This window comes from Ptychodera flava, chromosome 14 (assembly GCF_041260155.1).
Source record: "Ptychodera flava strain L36383 chromosome 14, AS_Pfla_20210202, whole genome shotgun sequence".
Lineage (NCBI taxonomy): Eukaryota > Metazoa > Hemichordata > Enteropneusta > Ptychoderidae > Ptychodera > Ptychodera flava.
This window is the reverse complement of record NC_091941.1, coordinates 26,300,083-26,321,156: the sequence shown is the minus strand read 5'-3', so window position 1 is coordinate 26,321,156 and position 21,074 is coordinate 26,300,083. Positions and strand designations below refer to the sequence as shown.

The following is a 21,074-nucleotide window of genomic DNA, read 5'->3' as shown; positions in this document are numbered from 1 at the left end:
TATAAAAGCAAATGATAAGTAGAATAAGACCTGAAATAATTGACTGAACAACACCTGCAACTTATTTGCCGTGAGTGTGTTGGGGTTCGAATCCCGTTTGGGTTAAAGTAAAAAATACATATATTTATTCAAAATGCTACATCAGTCAGTGTAGTGGATAGTGACACTGACGTAGTATTTTGAATATGTTGCATGTGCTGTTCGGTCAATTACTTCAATTCTTATTCAATTTATCATTTTCTCTTATATCTATTTATTTATATATTTTTATTTATTTGCTCAGGTTTTTGTCGATTATTTGTCTATTTATTATTTATTACTTATTCGTTTGTTTTGTTTGATTGGTTGGTTATTTGTTTTAGCTTTTGGTTTTTTGTTTGTTTATTTATCCTGGCTTCCCTGTGATACCACATTGACAACTCCAAGCACCTGTGGTAGGAGACAGATACAATCTCTGGTGCATGGCTGCCTGGCCACTGATATGCCAGAAATGAATGGTCGTCTCTGTTGTAGTTTTCATCTCTAAAGGAGCTATATAAACCTCGAAACACTCAACTTCTGATATTCCGGGTTTGAATTGTGATATACACTGAAGGATGTAAACTTAATTTGTCGATAACATACATGTAGTTTGTAAATAATTAGTAATATATAAATTAACTTAAAACCAGCATACCTTCAAAGCCTCCAAGCACACTTTCAACCGTGAATACACTGTAAATTTGCAAGACTCATGGACACAGAACAACCAGAACTTTTACAAATTATGTGTAAATTTGATTTCAAGGCTTTCTCCAAGGAAGTCAGAGCATGATCATATATATCATTCTACAAATCTATGTAAGACTTAACATTTTGTATTATCATAAATATTTTTTGATTTGCAGATGGGCCAGAAGCCTTTAAGTACAATAAATGCAGTATAATCAGTTTCCTGATGACCTAAATTTTACAAGGGTTATAGAAAAAATTTCCTTAAAGGGGCATATGCAAAAACCTTTGCAAAAGCATCTGGTTCATTATGATTCTGAGAAAAACAATTCAAGTCTGCAACTGGTAAAGATTTCTGGCGTTAAAACATCCCACTTTAAAAATGGTGGAAATCAGATGGTAAAGCCTTGGTGTTATATGACTGTCATAATTCTTTAAATGAAAGCACAACAATACTATACGTTTTTGGGGAAAAAAAACATTAAAGATTTATTACAGTAAAAGGGAAATAAACATGACAGACAAGACATAAGTTTCCTATTTCAGAGCCATACGAAGTTGGATATTACTGGACTGCAGATCATGGCACCCAGTACTGAGTAATCACAATCAGTGGAATATCAAAAGAAATGAAAAGAATTCAAGAAAGAAAAATGAAAGTTTCAGGTTCCACAGAAAGTAAACTTTATGCAAATGTTATCTCATAACAGATGATCTGCATAGACATGAAACCAGAACAGCCCAGGAAATATTTAGTTGCTGAAGAATTACAAGGACTTTTTGGAAGAGTTGCTAATTTCAAGATGTCTTTGTTGATTGTCGGTTTACAAAGAACAAGCATTATCACTTCTGTAAGAATTTCCTAAATGTGTTTTCATTTGAATCCAGAATGGCTGTTACACTGTACTGAAATACACAGATTCAGGTAAATTTTTGAGAAAATGGAGACTGCTTGAGGCTTTCATAATTCTTATAAGCAAATGGATGGCACAAATAAAATATATTTCAAATGTCATGAACTCTTGAGGTATATCCAATAGAGCAAAACGTCTATTTTCACTATATTGTCAACACTTACTTAGTTATATGTGAAATGAGTTGATACCCTGTCATCATATAGACATACAAACACTTCACATGTTTATTTTAATCTGGTTTGTCATTTTGTGTTGTGTCGAGTTTAACATTTTCCTGGTGTACAATATTAGCCACCTTATAGACACATTATTATTAAAGTGTTGTACAAACAATCACATATGCCTAACGTTACAATTGAAAAATTTTGTCATCTCTGGAATGTTCCACAGCATGTGGAATTACCCACAATTCTCTTCTTTTCACATTCGTACATCACTGTGGAAAAGTTTCTTGTGTCCAACAACTGCCTTTGATATTCAAGCACAAAATTGTCATCATACAAATATCATGTGAGTGAATGTTGACAATTTGGTTCGCAAGTGACACAGTCAAAATGCAAATTGCATTGAAAGCTTGAATGTTTGCACACGCTATAAACATTGCACTTTTGAAGGTACAGCGATCAGAAAATGAGGTAGTTACACACAGTGTTATCTCTGTTTACAATATCCGTTCAACAAAATTTATATCATTTAATTGCGCAATAAAAGTTCCACCAAGTTTTCTAAATTTCAGATGTCTTGTTAAAAAGTCTCTTCAAAAATTTTGAAAAATTGCAACCTCTTCCAGCAGAAATGCCTATTTTTCAAGACTAAAATATGGGATTCAAAGATACATCAACAGTAAAACATGATGATTGCTAAAATTCTAAAAATACCACTATGGTATTCTGTACATATTTAAGAGAGCTGCAATATTTAAAGGCTTGATCTGTGTCTACCAGACTGAATGATAAGATATTTGACCTATATGTGTTCATGCAGAGTAATATTTCTGTTGCATTCTATGGTTCATTGGCAGCCATATTGCATTTATAAACTGCATAGGTAGTTGTGTACAGGTACAGCCACTGCTCCGGCAACAGTCACGCCAAAGGTGTCGGCAACACTGGCAACTCCCATGGAAAACTCCTTGTGCTCTTGTTCAACCTGGGAATACAAATACAAAGAGTATTTTCAGAGAGACAGACACAAAATACCAGAAAGTACTGTGATTTCCTTTGAACTACAGTGTACACTGGTCAAAATAAAGGCAATAGTTCTCCATGACTACAACACAATCAATTGAGAGATTAATGAGAAATGACCTTTGCACTATCCTGTATAGATTAACTGTGTGGCACTTAAAGATCGCATGCCAGCTACAGGTCATTTGTCATCTTGATTGCATTTCATGTGGAACCATGGGATAAATGACACTTTGAATGTGCCTAAGACGAGCAGATGTTCAGTCTCAAATTTTACAATACTTTTCCTGTCTACTGCTTGAGCGTGTTGGCTCATTTTTAGCTCTTTGAGTAGATGTAGTTTTCACAATCAGTTTTCTGTCAAATAAAATAATAACTTTTTTGCTTATTGAGTCCACACAGGAGAAAGTGGCCATTTTGAATTTAAAAATTGGAAAATGCCAGGTTATTTGTTTCTCTAGTACCAAAACTTTTTTGGTGACCCCCTGATTTTGATTGTTGAATTTGAAAGAAAATGGTTCAAGTTTCCTTGAAGAAACAAAAGTTTACATATCAATTTCAAGGTGTCTATTACTACCTTAAAAGAGGCTATTTTTGGTCACTCATTAGCATTTAGAAATGATAGACCTCTGGCTATGCACACTTTGTTTCTTGTCTTGTTATGGATTTCCTACTTACCTCAATGCTTATTCTGTAAAATGTGTTGACGTACGCACTGCCTCCGAGCAGTCCCTCATAGAATACCAAGGCAAAGAGAATCCAGATGTTGGGAATATACAGAAGGAATATTTGTGACAGTATAATGGCAACATTTATGAACTGGAAAAGAATCGGAGCAAGAAAAGTGCAATGAACATATATTGCCATTCAACGTCCACTTATAAGTATGACAGGTGGTCCTGTGTGTAGTACATGAATGAACATATTTGTGGATGGACAAATTACATACTTTTTTCTTATGTATGTTCTCTGTACATGAAAACTACACAACATCACAATAATGAACTTCCTCCATCATATTGACATATAACATTCATCATTCTTAAAGTAACAAAAGTCGCTGAAGAAAACATGAAATACTTGCTTAAAGTCACTCAGTGTACAAAATGACATCGGTACATAACTGCACAAGTGTCAAAAATTACCCCTTTGCCAAATTTGTGACTTCTTAACAAAATGGATTTTTCCTATTCTTGCTTTCTTTAATATGACACATGAACATTGCAACAATGTAAAGAAAAGCTGCTATCCTTATTTATCTACATGAACGACACTGCCAACACAGATTTCATTAGAAAAGCTTGCATGAGGTCCAAAACTTTTATGTTCAGCCATGCATGGTGAGAATTGTGCATGGAGCTTGATTTTTTGGTACAGACAGGAAAATGTTTCAATGAATCTTTAATCTCAAGCAGTTGATATTATGAACAGTTGATCAGTACTTTAGCGTGTTTAAAGAAGTCACATAACACACATAACTTACCATATTAAACAAAATTCATGAAAGGAAGCTCAAAAAAAGCAACTTTGCTTTTGAAACTAACATTGACTTTGGTATATTAGTGTTATGAAGTGTTGACAGCCATGTTAAAAGTGAGTACAAGTATGAAATAAACAACAACCACAACAACCATGAAATGTGATGTAATATTTTAGAGGATATATTTATTATTTATTCAATAACATTGTTATTCTTCATACCCTGATAATAAAATGAGTCTTTATCATGTAATCATTGAGCTGTACAACTTTACATCTTTTTAATTTACTTTACAACTTTTATGAATTCAGTTTATAGCATTAAAAAAATCACGTAAATCCAAAGTTACCTGTAAAATTGATAGTATCCATATCTTTTTGATTTGGATGATATTGACGGAAGATCTTGAAACAAACACTCCCAGCTGATAGTCAACTTGAAACCTAGAAGTGCAATAATTAGCATATACCAAGGAAAAATTTGAGCGTCACTGACACTAAAAAGCATGAAGTAAGACTGCAAGAATCTGAAGATGTACTTGTGGTACAAAATCCAGACTGTCCTTTATAAATTATTTCATATTCAAAACATGTGACATAATGATTCTTTTCTTAATTTGAGAAGTGACTTCAACGTTCAAAACAGTAATGATACAATGACCACTTTAATGAAATGAAAAAAATAGTTTTATTTCAAATTCAAATAATCAAATGTTTATAAATTATTACAGCCATTTCCTGATGATTTCACACATCTTACCATCTGTACTGTTCTGCATGTGTTAACCAAATCCCATGAAAATATATCAATTCAATCTGCAAAAGACAAAAGTGTGGTCAATGATACAATATCTCAGATTCTGGGTTTAAACTTTAACATTTTTTAGCTTGAAAACCACCAGTTGTTCATTTTTCCCCACTCAATAAAAAGGCGAGTTGCCGTGTTGGGCCCCATTATACTGCAAAGGATTTGGAAACTGCCACAGATAATTGCAATGGCCCTTTACAGTAAATTCAGCCAAATTAGTCCGCACATCATTATGATTAAGCTGACAAAATTCTTACTTCAAGATTTCAGATCTCTTAGTTGCTCCTGAATAGACTGCATGTGGACATTGTCTAGAAAAAAATAGGACTTGGATGGGAGGATTTCCATTATTTGATAAGCCATGAGTCAATTGTCAAACCTGAAAGGAGAGCTTAGTTTCACGATCATGTCATTGCCTGATCACATGTGCTTGCTGGTGCCAATTGACAGCAAGAAAACACTGTATGAAGTACATTTTTGACAAGTATTGGACAAAAATTACAATTTAAGAGTTTTGTTACTCTTCAAAAAAATTTGTTGAATGTACTTTTAAAGGCTACTTTGTGCCAATTTGTTGGGCAAACCAGCGTGGGGCTAGTGAATATTATCAAGCACTGCCAGGGTGCTCATCACTAAGCCCTAAGAGGATTTGTTCCCACAGAGTATTCTCACTGAGAAAATCAAATAGGTAATGATGAAACGAAGAATGTCTGTGACAGCCATACATTTCAAGCCCCCAAGACTAAAATATCCATCCCTGAAGGGTACTCTCTACGCTCCCCCTTCAAGTGACGGATCTTTCAGTCTTACCCCCCCCCCCTCCCTTTGTCATTATGGCACATGAGGGGGCGCAATCCCGGACCTTCCTGCAACATTTTGTTAAAAATGTTAATCATTGTAAAGTGACATTAAATTTGATAAGAAGTGGGAAGAAATATATAAATCATGATCAGTAACAGTGTGTTGACCATTGCCTTGAAATTATATGAAATGCAGCTTTCAGACCAGGCTTTCTAGTAATTCTACAGGCTGATTGATATTGTGATCTTTGGAACACAGGTAGTTTTTATATTTCAAATGCTCCCCTCAATATGGGTGTGAGATAGGGTCAGCAGGGGTGAGGAGGCAATCATTTCAGTTTGATAAAGTGGTGACAAATGACAAGCATTGAAAGATGCAATAATATTAGAGAATCAAATGTGATGAGAAAACCAACAGTAAAGGCTGAGATATTGCACCCTTATCCTGCCATATTAAAGAGTTATGATATCAACACCAGTATGTCGATATAAGTGTAGAATAATATGTTTTCTGCAAGGCATTTTAGGAATCGAAAGCTGGGAAAACCACTAAAAACACATGAACAACAGTCTTGTCTTGCTAAGGCACAGTCAATGATCTCAATAATTTGACTTGATAGTACACAAACGTACAATCACAACCACTTGTGTAACTGTGAACTTCTGGGTATCTTGATTCATGTGCTGTTATGAGTCATTTATTGACCTGGAAATGCTTAATACACATACATTGAATCATAACTGATAAAACTGTGCACTGGTGTAGTAAAGTTACTCACTAATCCTTGATTAATGAAGTATTCTGCAATGTAGACAACCATCAACGGCATCATGAACCTCAACAAAGGCTGTAGAGCAAGAGAATATAATGTACACACATTACCATACAGATCAAACCCCTTCATTTATCTAATCCATATCTTTTGACTGCCAGGAATTTATATTTCATCTTTTGTTGAATATGCTACAAAAGAGAGAGAGAGACAGAGAGAGACAGAGACAGAGACAGAGACAGAGGAAGAGAGAGGGGGAAGAGAGACAGAGATTGAGGACACAGACAAACACATTTACGGTGAGAGACAGAGACAAAAAGCCAAAAAGGCAGAGATGAACTGGCAAACAGTAACTGGCAAACAGAGTCAGTCGGTGATGTCAACTTGTCGCTTACTTTTATCAGCATAATTTTTTCCTTCATTGTCATGTGTTCAGTTGGCTTTGCTCTGCCGCTCTCCTCTAGCAATGGTTCCCGATCGTCACTGTTTTCTTGTATGTGAAGCAATTGTTTGTCACCAGCAGTGCTGAAATTACCCGGACGTCTGCTTAGTAGACACCAGTAACTGAAAGTATGGTACAACAAGAACAGTGAGCGAAGATCCTCGGTCCAATAGTTTATGTTGTCAGGCAATACGTCTGTAATCAATGCTCACTTGGTACATTAAAGCAAAGACTGTGCAATTGGATGACAAAAATTTACTGGGTTTTAAAAACAAGTTACCTGAGTACCCTAACATTGAGTCAAACACCGCCTATATGACATACATGTATACACAATACCCTACTTGAACTTTTAGATGTCCTTAGACTACCTGAGTTTCTAGAAGTTGAAAAAACACCAATTAACTTCTTTAATCTTTAGAGATTGATCAGAAATGGATTACGCTCAAAAAGCATTTCACCAATCTGGATTGACTAGATGTTTTCGCAAACATACGCTTGCACCTAATTTGAATAACTTTGACACAACAAGCTGTGATAGGTTAGCTGATTGACAAGCATGTTGCCGGGGTAACCATATGCAGAGGATGATGGCAAGTAAAGGCCATGTAAAACAATGTGACCTTCTAAAGTGACCACTACAGATTCAGGACCACAATACATCTATCTACCTACCTAACAGCCTCTGCTAACGGTACCACTAACATGAGTAAAACAGTTTGTTTGGATGACAGACCAGCTGACGTTAGTCCAGCATAGGACAGAGCACCAAAGACACCGGCTCCACCAGTGCCAGAAGACCACGTAGAAACTACATTTCTGGAAAGGTCAATTAAGAATGGAAAACAGATTATTTTAAAGTTCATATGACAAAGAAATAACCATGGCTACAACTTAAAACATTAGTTGGTTTTCATCATTTCAAAAGATGAATTCACCAATTAATTGGCAATTTTTTGCAATCGTTACACAGCGCTCAAGACATCCGCATGTATTGCTTGGGCAAGTTGCCTCCCCAGATTTTCTGGTTGTCATTCTCCACGAATTTCTAACACTACCTGTGAAAAATGTTGCATTGGCGGCGGAAAAGAAAAGACTGGTAATTATTAAACACACAAATTTGGTCACGGTGTTCGGCAATTATACAAGATGGGTTATTGGGGGAATCACTGACACAAACCTACTTATCATAAAATGCTGACAGACTAAGGAATGTGATTTCACCAAATCCTGAGCTGACACTGGCACACGCTACACCTGAGATATGAAGGAAATGAAAAGATCAGTGAAAATGCATGAAGTGTTACATTTAAAAGTTGGATTATGGCAAATGTTTCTTTACTTAGTCAACTATACAAATCTATAGAGAGCTTCACCATTGTTGAGGTATGTCTGGTCTGTGACGGGAAAACTCTAGTGCCAGGTTAAGAAATTCCACTCTCAAGTTCAAAAAGAATACGAATGATCATATGATCAAAGGCAATTTTCATTAATTGTAAGCACAGGGGTATCACAGTTGCATTGTCCTCCGCAATAAATGATCGCAATAATTTGAACTAAAAACTATACTACCTTAGGTGTTGAAAGTTTAATGAGACTTTCACCATGTTTAAAAGTTTTTTTTCACATGCATTTAGACAGTAATGTTTGGTCATTTGGCTCTGACCCCGTTTCATTGAAGGACATCAGTCCTGTCAGTTTATGACCGAGTTCAGGTGCGTGTTTCTTCTCACTTGAGCAAATGCTATAGCAACAATAGTGATCACTAGTGAGGGTGTGATGGAGACCTACCTGCCAAACAGTGGGACAACTAAGTGATTGCCTTACCTATTATATTCAGCCAGACAGGTTCAAAGAGTCCCACCATTAGAAAACTGGCAGCCGCAAAGAGCACACACACGGCTATGCGAATACTGCAAAATAACAGTGTTGCAATAAAATAAAATTGCAATAAAGAAGCGTAACAGAATAGCAAAAATTATGCAATAACAAGACATGCATCTATTGTTCCTTCTTCATTTGTGGGAGAACAAAAAAATATGACAGAATGTCCAAACTGAATTGAAGTCATGCTTGAAGCTTGACTATTATGAACACATCTCTGAGTTTCATTGGATGATATCCATATCGGCCTATCTATAGCTTGATCATACCTACGTGGATTTTTTTCCATATTTTCTCATCAATAGTTTAGAACTTGATGGTCTGTGTCAAGAATGTGTTCTTACCCATATGGAATGTGATGGACAAAGAGCGGGGCACTGAATTTGATCACCAACGTTGGTATTATGTCGGCCAGTAAAATCACCTACAGATGCAAACCCAGAAGACAGACATCAATACAGAAAGTTAATGTGTACAAGGCTACTACGGAATGTACTTGACTATTTACATTATTTAAGGAAACTTCATCATGAACATCAAATGTACGATACCTGGTGTACAAAATGGTCGTAGACAATAAACTAAAGTGACTATTTTGTTGTTGTTGTTGTACGTATTCTTCAACAGAAACGATGATACCTGTGATATTGGCATTGGTTAACTTGTGTTCAAGTACAGCACAAGCATTTACTCACATTCAATTATGCTTCAGTTCAACTTTAGGATGTTAGTTTCTTTCAAATGTAGAATGCAAGTTCTCCCGCTGGAATGGCCATGGATGTTCAAGAGAGCTTTTTTTTTACATCCATGGACTGACACAATCCAATCTATGCTCTCAGGTTATATCTGCACTATGGCCAAATTATTTGCTATCTCCACTTACTACAAATGAGGGATATCAGTGTCCCACTTACCCCAGAAGACAGAGGATTGCAATCAAATCTCTGAGAGCCTGGTGACTTGCTTGTTGGTGAAAGAGTTGTTATTGTTGAAGACTGAAATAAACAATCCACAGAACAGAGTACCAAAATTAATTCTCATGTAGGCCATATGTTTAGTTGGAATAAATCTTCAGTATGTCTTTTGTTATGTAGGTCATTTCCCCCCACACTCATCATGACCTGAGTTCAATTAGTCTAGAACATTCTCAAGGTCACTGCCCTTAATGACCTCACAACCTTGAATTCAATTAGTCATGTTTGGAATGTTCTAGAAATTTAATTAGTTGTGTAAGAGAGATAATTTTAGAACAGTAATTAGCATGTCAATAAAAGTTCTAGATTGTTCTTATATGCATGTGTATATAAAAGGGACGTGCACAGCTTCCAGTCAGACTTTTGGGATCGTGTCTCTTGTGTGTTACTACATGTGTTTGGAAACCCAGCAGTAGTCATTCTCAAGACTTATCAAGACCTTCACTGCCAACGCTGGATTTATACTGTGGACTTTGTGCAACTTCAAGCCTGCAAGCCAAAGGACTGTTCATTCATCCGACTAACTGTTACAACTCTGAGACTGGAGCTTCGCCGTCCCAGCTGAGATAAGTAGTCTGTACACTTTTAAAGCTTGTACTCTATCCCTGACTTAGCAATTAGTTTTATTTTTGTAATAAATTTTGTTTAAACGTTAACTGCTGAGTTCACCCTTTTGTTCGTTTTCTCTGCACGTAACACTTTCAACAAGTTTTGGGATCACTTATATGTTAAATCATGTTCAAGTTTATGCTTTACTTTTGATTGATGGTGACAAGGAGATCTGTCTGCTCTAACACAGGCATACATCTACACATAAGTGTGTAAAATGTTGATACTAGATGAAGTGACAAATATTCAATGTTGCATTTTCCACCTGTTACAAATATACCATGATATTTCCATTTTTCCAGCAATTTATCTTGACTCAGATTTTGGTTAAGCAGTACCACTCAACACAAAAGTCACTATATAACAAAATATAGGTCCACATCACATTTACGGTAAAGAAATAGTATTCTCAAATGAAATTTATGTTAGTCAGCCGAGGTTCTAGCATTTTTATAATGGGAAGACAGTAGTTCCACACATGTCGCTGTAGTACCTTTTGACACGGAACAAGTAAACTGTGCATGATGAATAAAAACAATGTACAAATACTTTCATGTTATGACGTGACACTGAAAATGTATTTGCTATTGAATATGGCATGAATACATGTCTGTAGATCAGATATGCAGAATGATTAAACCCACTGTGATACAGCTGAACTTATCTATGTCCTTGAATAAATTTTGAACAAGTTAAAAAGAACACATGATATCACGAAATTTGTTGGCAAACTTTGCTGAAAACTTACATGCATATACTTACATTTGAAATGGGTACTATGGGAGTTGCATGGTGGCTCAAAATATCATGGGCTGCACTCAACATGATAACATAGGAATAGTTATTGCACAGTCCAAATAACCTGAAATGTTTGATGGAAGACACAATTGCATGAAAAAGTTCCTGAAAGCTATGTCTTTAAAATATTCCGTCCAGGGCAAATGGGGTAGACTAGTCTGTGTTCTGACTTTTGAGCACAAATGTAGATACAACCATAGACAGTAGAGGGGGGAAGCCCTCAACTGTCTACATGTAAGGTACACACCAGGCATTTACATCCAGCACCAGTGTGCGAAATTAAGAGAAAATAGCTTCAGGTCATAAGGACATGCACCAAGCCAAAGCTTCAGGTCCTTACAGAAAACTGCCGGTCCTCAATAAAGGCAGTTGTTAACGACCATTAAAGTCAACTTCTCCACCAATACTATGTTTTTGAATGTTGTAATATTTAATTTTTCATTTCCTTTTATCAATAGAGTTAGCAAGTATTCACTCCAAAAGACCATTGTTCACATAGATTGCATAATATTGTAAGTGAATGAATCATTCATCTACATGATCTGGAATCTGAAAAAGATCACAGCCCTCATCTTCCTCACTGCCATGCGCACACATTTATCAATGTTTTCCGCCAAGGAGGGGGGGGGGGGGGGCTAAGGGATTAACAGGAGAATTTGATATTTTTTCTAGTCATGTCAAATCCCCCGCTCTCTGACTATAAAATGATGTCAAACACCTACGTCCGGGGAATACAGGCTCGTACACTGGTTACATGTGGATGATGAAAGCGAGAAAATTTGTCTCTCAAAACTTTCTATGGGGAATAGTGTTTTCTCACATTCCTGGCCGCGGGGAGTGCGGGATCGACGGTGTGGGAAAAATCGATCCCACACTCTCAGAAATAGTCCCACACTCTGCAGTAAATATTACATGAGCTCTGATTGGATGATAAACAGTCTGTTTCGTTCCATGCGCAAAATGTTATCCAATGGCATGACGAGTAACACACGGGCCGGAACTACAAAGTAAGCAGGTCAGAGTACAGTGGCAGACGATAGAGTTTTCACGATTTCGGATAATGTTGTACGTGTCCAATGTGAATTTAACGCCTTTTGTGGTCATGTGAGAAAAAGAATCTCACACACCAGGGACCTGGGATCAGTTTCTCACACTCGTTGGGGATATTTTGTCTCACACTCGCCTGCGGCTCGTGTGAGAAATCTGATCCCAGGTCCTTGGGGGTGTGAGATTCTATTACTCTACATTGCTGTACACTACACCAGGGCCGCATGTGATATTGTGATTTGAAAATGGTTGGCGAGCTGAAAATCACTTCTGAAATAAGCCAACGCAAGTGGTAGAAGAGTGAGTGAATGGTTTAGTATCCTGAAAAACAGTCATGAGTAAGGGGAGTGTATGAATAATTCTTTTATGCAAACATCGATCGTTACGACTTTTTTTATTGTAATGTAAAACAGAAGGGAGAAAATACTTGGTATGTATTTGATATGACGTATGGATTACTTTCAAAATTTTTCAAAAAATAAACATGCTTATATGTGGCCTCTGTTGCAAGCATGAAGAAATAGATGAAGTTATACTTTTAATTAAAAGGACAAGTATCGTAACTTTTTCTCGATTATAGAAATTGCAGGCAACATGTATGGCACACGTCACCACTCGCGGAAATGAATGCATATTTTCTGATCGAAAAGTTTTGCCTGAGCGATTGCTCGGTCTCATCGCCCTTTGAAAGCTGAAAATTATTAAAATGACTCTGAAAAGTTTGACAGACACTCGATACTGCTGAAAACCATCGACACGATCACGACCGTAAAATCTTAAAAGACGTAATTTTTTGCAACATTTAGGCCTACAGCCCAGGAAGACGGTGAGTTTTGCATGCCTGTCCTAAAACGGTATACATCGAAACAGTTTGAAGCCCTATAGGCCTACTCTCGGCCTCTGAGAGTATACATGACGGATCGTGCAACTCGACAAAACTGTAAATGATAAGGCCGCTCTGTTTTATAAAATGTACACTTGTTATCACGATATATCGTGGTAACAGTCGGCCTTGTGAACTTTTGTTAAAGACCAACGAGCAAGCAAGATGTTGTAGCGGTCCACAAACAAACGCAGCGAAACTTGAACTTATCTGTCGACTGCAGGTAGCACAATTGGGCTGTGTTGTAGCATCTAGTCCTTGTATCGGGCGTAGTTCAAAACCATAGCGGTAAAAAAATACCTCCATGTTCAAAACCAAATATGTTTAGTCAACAGCACTGTTCTCGTAGTAGATTTTTGTCTTAAACTCTTCTATGAACCGTTTATGTTTTGAACGCTTCAATGGAAAATCAAAGCAAAGAAAACGGAGTCAGTTTGATAAAATGAAGGGCTGTATTATGTACGCATTTGTGTACATGTAAATTCCGAACACTTAAAGTGTAGAACTAGTGAAGTGATTCTGGGTATTGTTATCATATGACACAGACATGCTAACATTACCAGGCTTACACTCACTAGACAAGTATTATTATAATATTGTGTCACATTGTTGCACCAAAATCAATCCATTGCATCGTATCATTGCCAGAATCTGCATGCACGGACATAATTCATACTGATGTGAATGTAATCAGCTGCACCGTGCTATGCGCGTCGATCGAAGGGGTTAGACCCTTCGTAAATGTAAAAATAGCGCCAATGGCACTTGATCACAACTGGCACATTGTGAAACTACTCATAATTAATGAGGTAAAATATGTGGCGTCATGCGGTGTCCCATCATACCATATATGAAGGGTGTAGCACTTGTGGTTACTGAGTTATGGACAAATATGTATATTTCAGGTCAAATGTCACTGAGGTCATGTGACATTTTGTCAAAAAAATTGAATTGCTAAGTCATCCCTATATACCAAAAATCAGACCTAGCTCTATTGGCTCGCTCAAAATTAGATATGCACATAATTAATGAGGTACAATATGTGGCGTCATAAGGTGTCCCATCATACCATATATGAAGGGTGTAGCACTTGTGGTTACTGAGTTATGGACAAATATGCATATTTGAGGTCAAAGGTCACCAAGGTCACGGGAGATTTTGTCAAAATATTTTATATATCTGCGTGAACGGAGGGACATGACCCAATCTATAAGGCCCTGGACTTCATCCATGGGGACTAAAAACTGTGTCACTGAATCCTTTTTGCAATATGAATATGATGACAAACTAAATTTTTATTTTACTTGGCCTTATACATGGGATTCTATAGACAGCTGACTTATACATGGTAGTCTATGGTGGTGTAAACTAAAAGTCCTCTAACATGGCAAAATCGACGTGCATCTGTATGGGGTAGGGTACTATCCTTGTGCAAAGTTTGAAAGAAATTGACCTGGGCATGTCTGAGATATCTGCGTGACCAGACGGACGGATGCACACATGGACGCAGGCACGCACACACGGACATGACCAAACCTATAAGTCCCCCCGGACGGTGTCCGTGGAGACTAATTAGACAGACCACGAAGTCAATGAGCAACATACAGCTGAAAGACTATTTTTCACATTGCGATTTTAAGCCCATTTTTATGAGAAAAGGGACATGTATATGTATATGGAGAAAACAGCACAGGACATATTTGTAAATTGTTTGTTAAGTGACAATCATATATGCATCTCTTGAAATTTTGTGGTTATAAGGTATAACAGTAGTGTAAGAATAATGAGGTTAGAATAAGTTAGTAAAGCTAAGTTGACAGTAATTAAGATTACAAAATTACACACTAAGCTGAGGAAATCTGAATGAAATAAATGTTGAAAAGTAGCAAAGTCATGGTCATCTTTTGTCTAATACCTTGTGTAAGTTCATGAACTTTACATAAATCTTGCTATAGATTTGTTGCTAATGGGCAATAACTGTGTTTCAGATCATTTGAGAGCAATCCATCCATGACAGGTTTAAATTGTTATATACTTCTATTTAAAGGAGAGAAACTTCTCAAATAATTTTTTCCCTGTAATTTCCTGTGAGAACACATGGACATGCGTAGGACTCTATGCTGGTGCTACCTTGCAACTTGTCATGGCATTGTCTAACCTGTTCACCCCAATTTCCTGTAGACAGGTCCACACTCACCATTGATAACAATGGGTTTGGGCCATACCATGGTAGTGAAAGACTGTAACATGTGAGGTCATGGATACTTAATCTCAGGAATGTCAAAGTCTGTATATTGACTTAAGGATGTTACATAACAAATGCTTAGGGTCATCTCAAAAGTGAGAATCTAAACTATGAAAGATGTTTTTTTTTATTGCTTTTGATACCCAAAAGAGCATAGAAATCTCTTATACTTTGAATCAGCCATCCTGCATATTTCTAACATTCATCAAAACCTCATTTCTGTTCCACAACTCATAAAACAGTCCACAATGCAGGATTGGTGTACATTCCGAAACTACATATATGAAAGACCCCTAAAATCAATTAGTTAAAAAGGGGGGTTAGAAATTTCCCAAAACTATATAACCTCCGCTCCGTTTGGCTCCATTTTTCCGAATTGGAACCTTGGAACCAGTCTATGTATCGGTACCAAATATTAACGCAGTCTGTTCAGCAGTTTTTGACTTTTTGTCGTTTACGGAAATGGACGACATCAAACACCGGTTGAAACCACCTCTATATCACAACTTCCAGTTGTGATAAAAAGTCGCAAGACAAAAATTACTATGTTGCGACATTGTCAACTCCCCCACCCCTGGTCTGGCGAACCATAGAGATCAAATTCCCCACTACCAGGACACGAAGTGCGATCAATATCCTCTGTTGCCCCGCACTCCCACGGTAGAAAACATTGATAGTTGCATGACATTCAAGTCTGAATCACATGATTCAGAGTCAGTCATAATCTGCATCTGTTACAGGTCTTGACGAAGAAATTTTCATCATCTATTCCAAATTTCAGTCGGTCATAAGGACCGACATGTTGCTAAAAACTTTCGGCCCGACGAGAAATCTGTCGGTCTCGGACCGTTGGACAGACGTTAATTTCGCACACTGTCCAGCACATGTGGTACCCGTAGATGCTGTTTTTACCAAATATCTATATCTTGCTAACGATAGCCACTGAAGATCTAAATCACAGGAAACGATTGTAGAAGGTGATATCATAAATGTTGGGCAATTGTCAGCCAAATTATAGGGGGCTAAAGTGTCTGATAGATGTACATGTATATTGAAGTTAACTCTTTTGTTACTGCACTGGGGTTAGTCCATGTATTTTAATGGTGGGGTTGAATCTACAGAAAGGAAATAAGTTAGGGGAGGTAAACACATTGATGTGGAAAATTTTGTGAGATTTCCACATGGTGTAATCATATGCCAGTAATCAATATAGTCTTCAAAATAGAGATGTGGAGAATGGTGCGGAGTAATTGTAAGATCTTTTATTTTGGGACAAAGGGGCCAATTTTCCACAAGCCTGTATAACTAACATGGATAATTGATATATACTCATATAGAGACACAAAAATACACACATTCTTTTTGTAGCATCAGAATTTCTTGGACTTATTTAGAAATGACAAACTTAGACTGAAGACAATAGTGGGGGGAATCGCAAGCGAAGTGCCAAGGGTGCGAGCTGGGCATTCCGAAAGCATATGTTAACACATGGGACAGTGTTGTCTGTTGCAGGATTTGGGTTGCTATTAATTATTCATGAGACGCAGAGAACAGGGGAGACAAAGGAAGAAATTTGCACCGAGTTCGTAAGTACAAGTGAGATCGTACAGTATACCACAGTCACTATACATACATGTGTATATGCCATGTTGACTTGTCTTGAGTCTGAGAACAGCGGCTCTCAATTAATGTATGCATGTAATTCAGTAAAAACTTCCTGCTAATGTGCAGCGTGCTCAGAAGGTTATATCTGATTGGTCGATTGTCACTATTCACAGCAACTTTGGGAGTCTATTTGTATCATTCAATTATAACAGCAAGATTCAGCCACCCAATTGGATAACAGCTTCCGAGACGCTTCACATGAGCCCAAAATTTCCCGCCTGATTTTGTTTGAATGTCCAGTACAAACACAATGCAAGATAGCGCAGGTCCAATCCCATCCTTACCCTACTAGTGTCTAGCCCTGCGTACGATGCTTTGTGTTCATAACACCGGGAACACACAGAATCGTACGCAGGGCTAACTAGCGTCGACAGTAATTCAGACATCTTTTCTGGCAGCATAATTATAGTCAATAACTTGTCTCTGAAAGTCTTTGCAGTGTGAGGTCCTCAAAGGCTTGCCACAGTAAAGCTCCTTCGCTGTCGCCATGTTGCATCGGTACTGTTTCCATCTAGATAGCCGGTCATGACATGACTGGCTGACCTACGACCCGCTTTCACCTGTCAATCATTTCCTCTGTGTTAGGCTACAACAGGGTTTTCCCTGTTGTTATCGTTGAGGGTGCACTGGAAGACGATAGTCCCTCGTGATTCGCACTAGGTGGACTTGATTTAGGTGCCCCGGTTGAACTGACCAGTTTTTTCCATCACGTGGTCGGGGTCATCTGGCGGATTCTCCAATCAAGTGGCCGCCATGTTGTATTTGTCTGTTCCCGACCAATATCGATCAGGCTATTCGGGATCCGTGAATAGGTGCGCACGTACAATCCCCGAACCAATCAAGTATAAACTTAGTTGGCCTGCGTGCACCGGTCTATACCAGTTGCCCCAATGAAGTCCACTCACTCAGATTGCCCAGCTCGCATCTTTGGCTCTACACTTGCGATTCCCCATACTGTCGTATGTGCAAGAGACTACACCAATAAGAGACACAAAATGCACAAGGGACTGTCGACAGTCTATGACAAACTTAGTACATACCAAAACGCTGTCAGATTTCTGCAATAATCTCTGGTCCTCTTGGGTTGTTTTTCTGTAAAACAACAAGAACAATGCCGGATCAATATTTTTTACAATAAACAAACTTGAAGGTAAAGAGGTAAAAGATTACATCTCTTGATCAACACATTATCGTTGTCTCTGTGAACTCATATTTGCCCAGATGAAAGTTGAAACTGTTTTTCTGCTCGATCTATCGATCCCGTACTCGATCTGCCCGTCACTGCAACCATCAGTGGGAAAGAAAAACGATCGATCAAGCAGTCAATCCAGTTGCTGTGGCGGGAAGATCGAGTATGGGATCGATAGATCGAACAGAAAATCGATTGATCAAGCAGATTACCCAGCCCACGGGCGCCTGTGACTCCACGCACCTGTGCACTATTGCCCGTGGTACATGTAAAATCTACTATCTGTAAGGGAGCTTTCACTAATTACAGGGGGGTGGGCCGGGGGAATTTCGTGCACACCTGTATTGTAAAATGTGACCCTCCCCCTATCCTCCTGTCTAAAATGTGACCCTCACCCTTGTCTGACATTCTAAAACTTGACCCTCCCCCCCAACCACTGTGGTATTCTCCCCAGGAATAACTAAAACAGTATCACCTACAATTGATTCAATTGTTATGTTAGGGACAAATTACAAAGGGGAGGGCTGGTGGTTTTGGATGGACAGTCGCAATTTATCACGCAAGATCTTTTGAAGAGATATGGTATTTCATACATTTGAGGGAGGGTCACCATATTATTTGCAACTATAAGAAGGCAAGATGTGGCTGATTTAGTGCTTCATCTAAAAATATCAAATCATAATACATGGAGTCTATCCGGCAAATTATCGACAATTTACCCCCACAAAACATGCTATATCTGTATATTATATGTTTGATAATGTATTTAAATGTACTTTGTTTGAATAGGGAAGTAAAATGTGCATTTGCGTACAAGAAATTGATTTCTGAATTTCATCTAAAAAGTTGGTTCACTATCCATGGTGTCCATGATGAAATTATGAATACTTTTTTCCAATACAAAAATACGTAAATCTTTGCATTTATGTACTCTTGATTATTGATATTAATGTTCTTGATTAGACTAGAGTGATTACAAGTCTACGGTTGTGTTAGATATTTGATTTTGGAATTTCACCGAAATGTCGATTCACTATGCATGCAGGTCTATGATGAAACTGTGAATAATTTTTTTTCATTACAAAGTAGATAAATCTGTGCATTTATGTATGCTTGATTATTTAGATTAGTGTTCTTGATTAGACTGGAGTGGTTACAAGTCCATGGTTGTGCAAGAAATTTGATTTTGGAATTTCACCGAAATGTCAATTCACTATGCATGGCAGTCTGTAATGTATTTTGTTGGCGATTTCCTATTCCGGAAATATCACATGGGCAATCAAAATTTTGGCCATAAAATCGGCTTCTGTCAAAAGTGACCCTCCCCCAAGATAGGTTTATTAAAAGTGGCCCTCCCCCTTGAACTGTTTTCTAAAAAGTGACCCTCCCCCCAATTCCCCCGGCCCACACCCCTGTACACTTACTGAAAGCTCCCTAATGTATACATCGAGTGACACAAGACTGCAAAAATCGCTTGGACACTGTCATGTCAGTGTCATACGTGTCAGAGGGAAATGGCGTTTGAACTCACCCCTCCGCCCGGGTGAATCCCGGTTGTGTTCGCCTCCATCGTACACTTCTTCTTCACTGCCGCTGTCGTATTTTCCGAGTTCATCCATCCTAATCAGACTCTGACGGGCTCCGCCTGTAATCCCGTTAGCGTCCCTTGCATCCCACATGAATGAGAGAGGTTGTGAAACTGCGAATCGAAACAAATAGATTGTTTGACCCTAGGCCGCCCTGAGTACTTTATGATATTCTCTACAAAGACAACGAGGCTACTCCGCCCACTCCGACTCAGCTCCGACCGAACCACGCACGACCGAAGGCCAACTATTGCAACCGCGGTACGTACCGCGGAGAACCGGACAAACGGAGTACACAGTCCCAGAATGGCAGAACTGATCAGCTGATAGCTGTAAATACGCAGTACATACTCGTGCGTATTCACAGCTAATCAGGAGGCTGAAGGCAAGTTGAATTAGATAACAATTGAATAAGATAGTCATCAAATCTGGTTACTTGCCACCATAATCCCCCAAAACAAGGAGTGTTCATCCACGTTGGCGCTCTCCGGTCAACACAGAAACCGGAACCGGGAAGTTGCACCAACGTTCACATGACCTGGGTCAGGGGTCAAGTCAAGCGAAGGGACTTTTTTCAATGCATATATATATCCACAGAAATAAAAATTAACATTTCGTGCCTAAGAATGAATAGCATGATGATCATTTGAACCATCCATATAAACAAAAACATGAAATCTTTTAAAGGGACAGCTGTATGTTTTGATGTTTTTTTAGTGCATTTGTGATTTGTATTAATTTCAACTACTTCAATTCCCTAAAACATAGAACTGTTCAGATTTTGTCTCCGAAAGTTTCCAAAAAAGGCGCCCTCTATCGACACAAATATGTCGACATAGGTTGTCAATGTTCCAAGAACAGTCCCCCAAGCACAGGACCTCGGTCCAAATTTGTTATCGGTTCACTTATGTTATTTTCGGTTATTTGTCGTAAAAAATTATATGAAAACATTAAACAGAGTCCTATTCAAATTTACCTATATTTCATTGTTAGAGAGCTCCAATTCTACATTCATGTTTGGGGTAAGTTTAGTCACAAAGCACAGATCATAAGGTTAATATTGTAAGCAATGAACAT

At 38.0% G+C, this 21,074-nt stretch overlaps 1 protein-coding gene across 1 annotated transcript; it reads right to left on the bottom strand.

Annotated features, from left to right (window-relative positions):
- Positions 1-1,173: 1,173 nt before the first annotated feature.
- On the bottom strand, positions 1,174-20,553 carry LOC139149926 (battenin-like). The gene is made up of 15 exons (XM_070721981.1): positions 20,438-20,553; positions 19,943-20,110; positions 18,263-18,314; positions 11,347-11,446; positions 9,916-9,996; positions 9,346-9,425; positions 8,945-9,030; positions 8,302-8,374; positions 7,793-7,936; positions 7,071-7,239; positions 6,682-6,750; positions 5,055-5,110; positions 4,645-4,738; positions 3,494-3,634; positions 1,174-2,777 (listed from the first exon to the last, which is right to left on the bottom strand). Exons 2-15 carry the CDS (start codon positions 20,088-20,090, stop codon positions 2,661-2,663), a joined length of 1,410 nt encoding a protein of 469 aa, XP_070578082.1. The 5' UTR covers positions 20,091-20,110; positions 20,438-20,553; the 3' UTR covers positions 1,174-2,660.
- Positions 20,554-21,074: the final 521 nt, after the last annotated feature.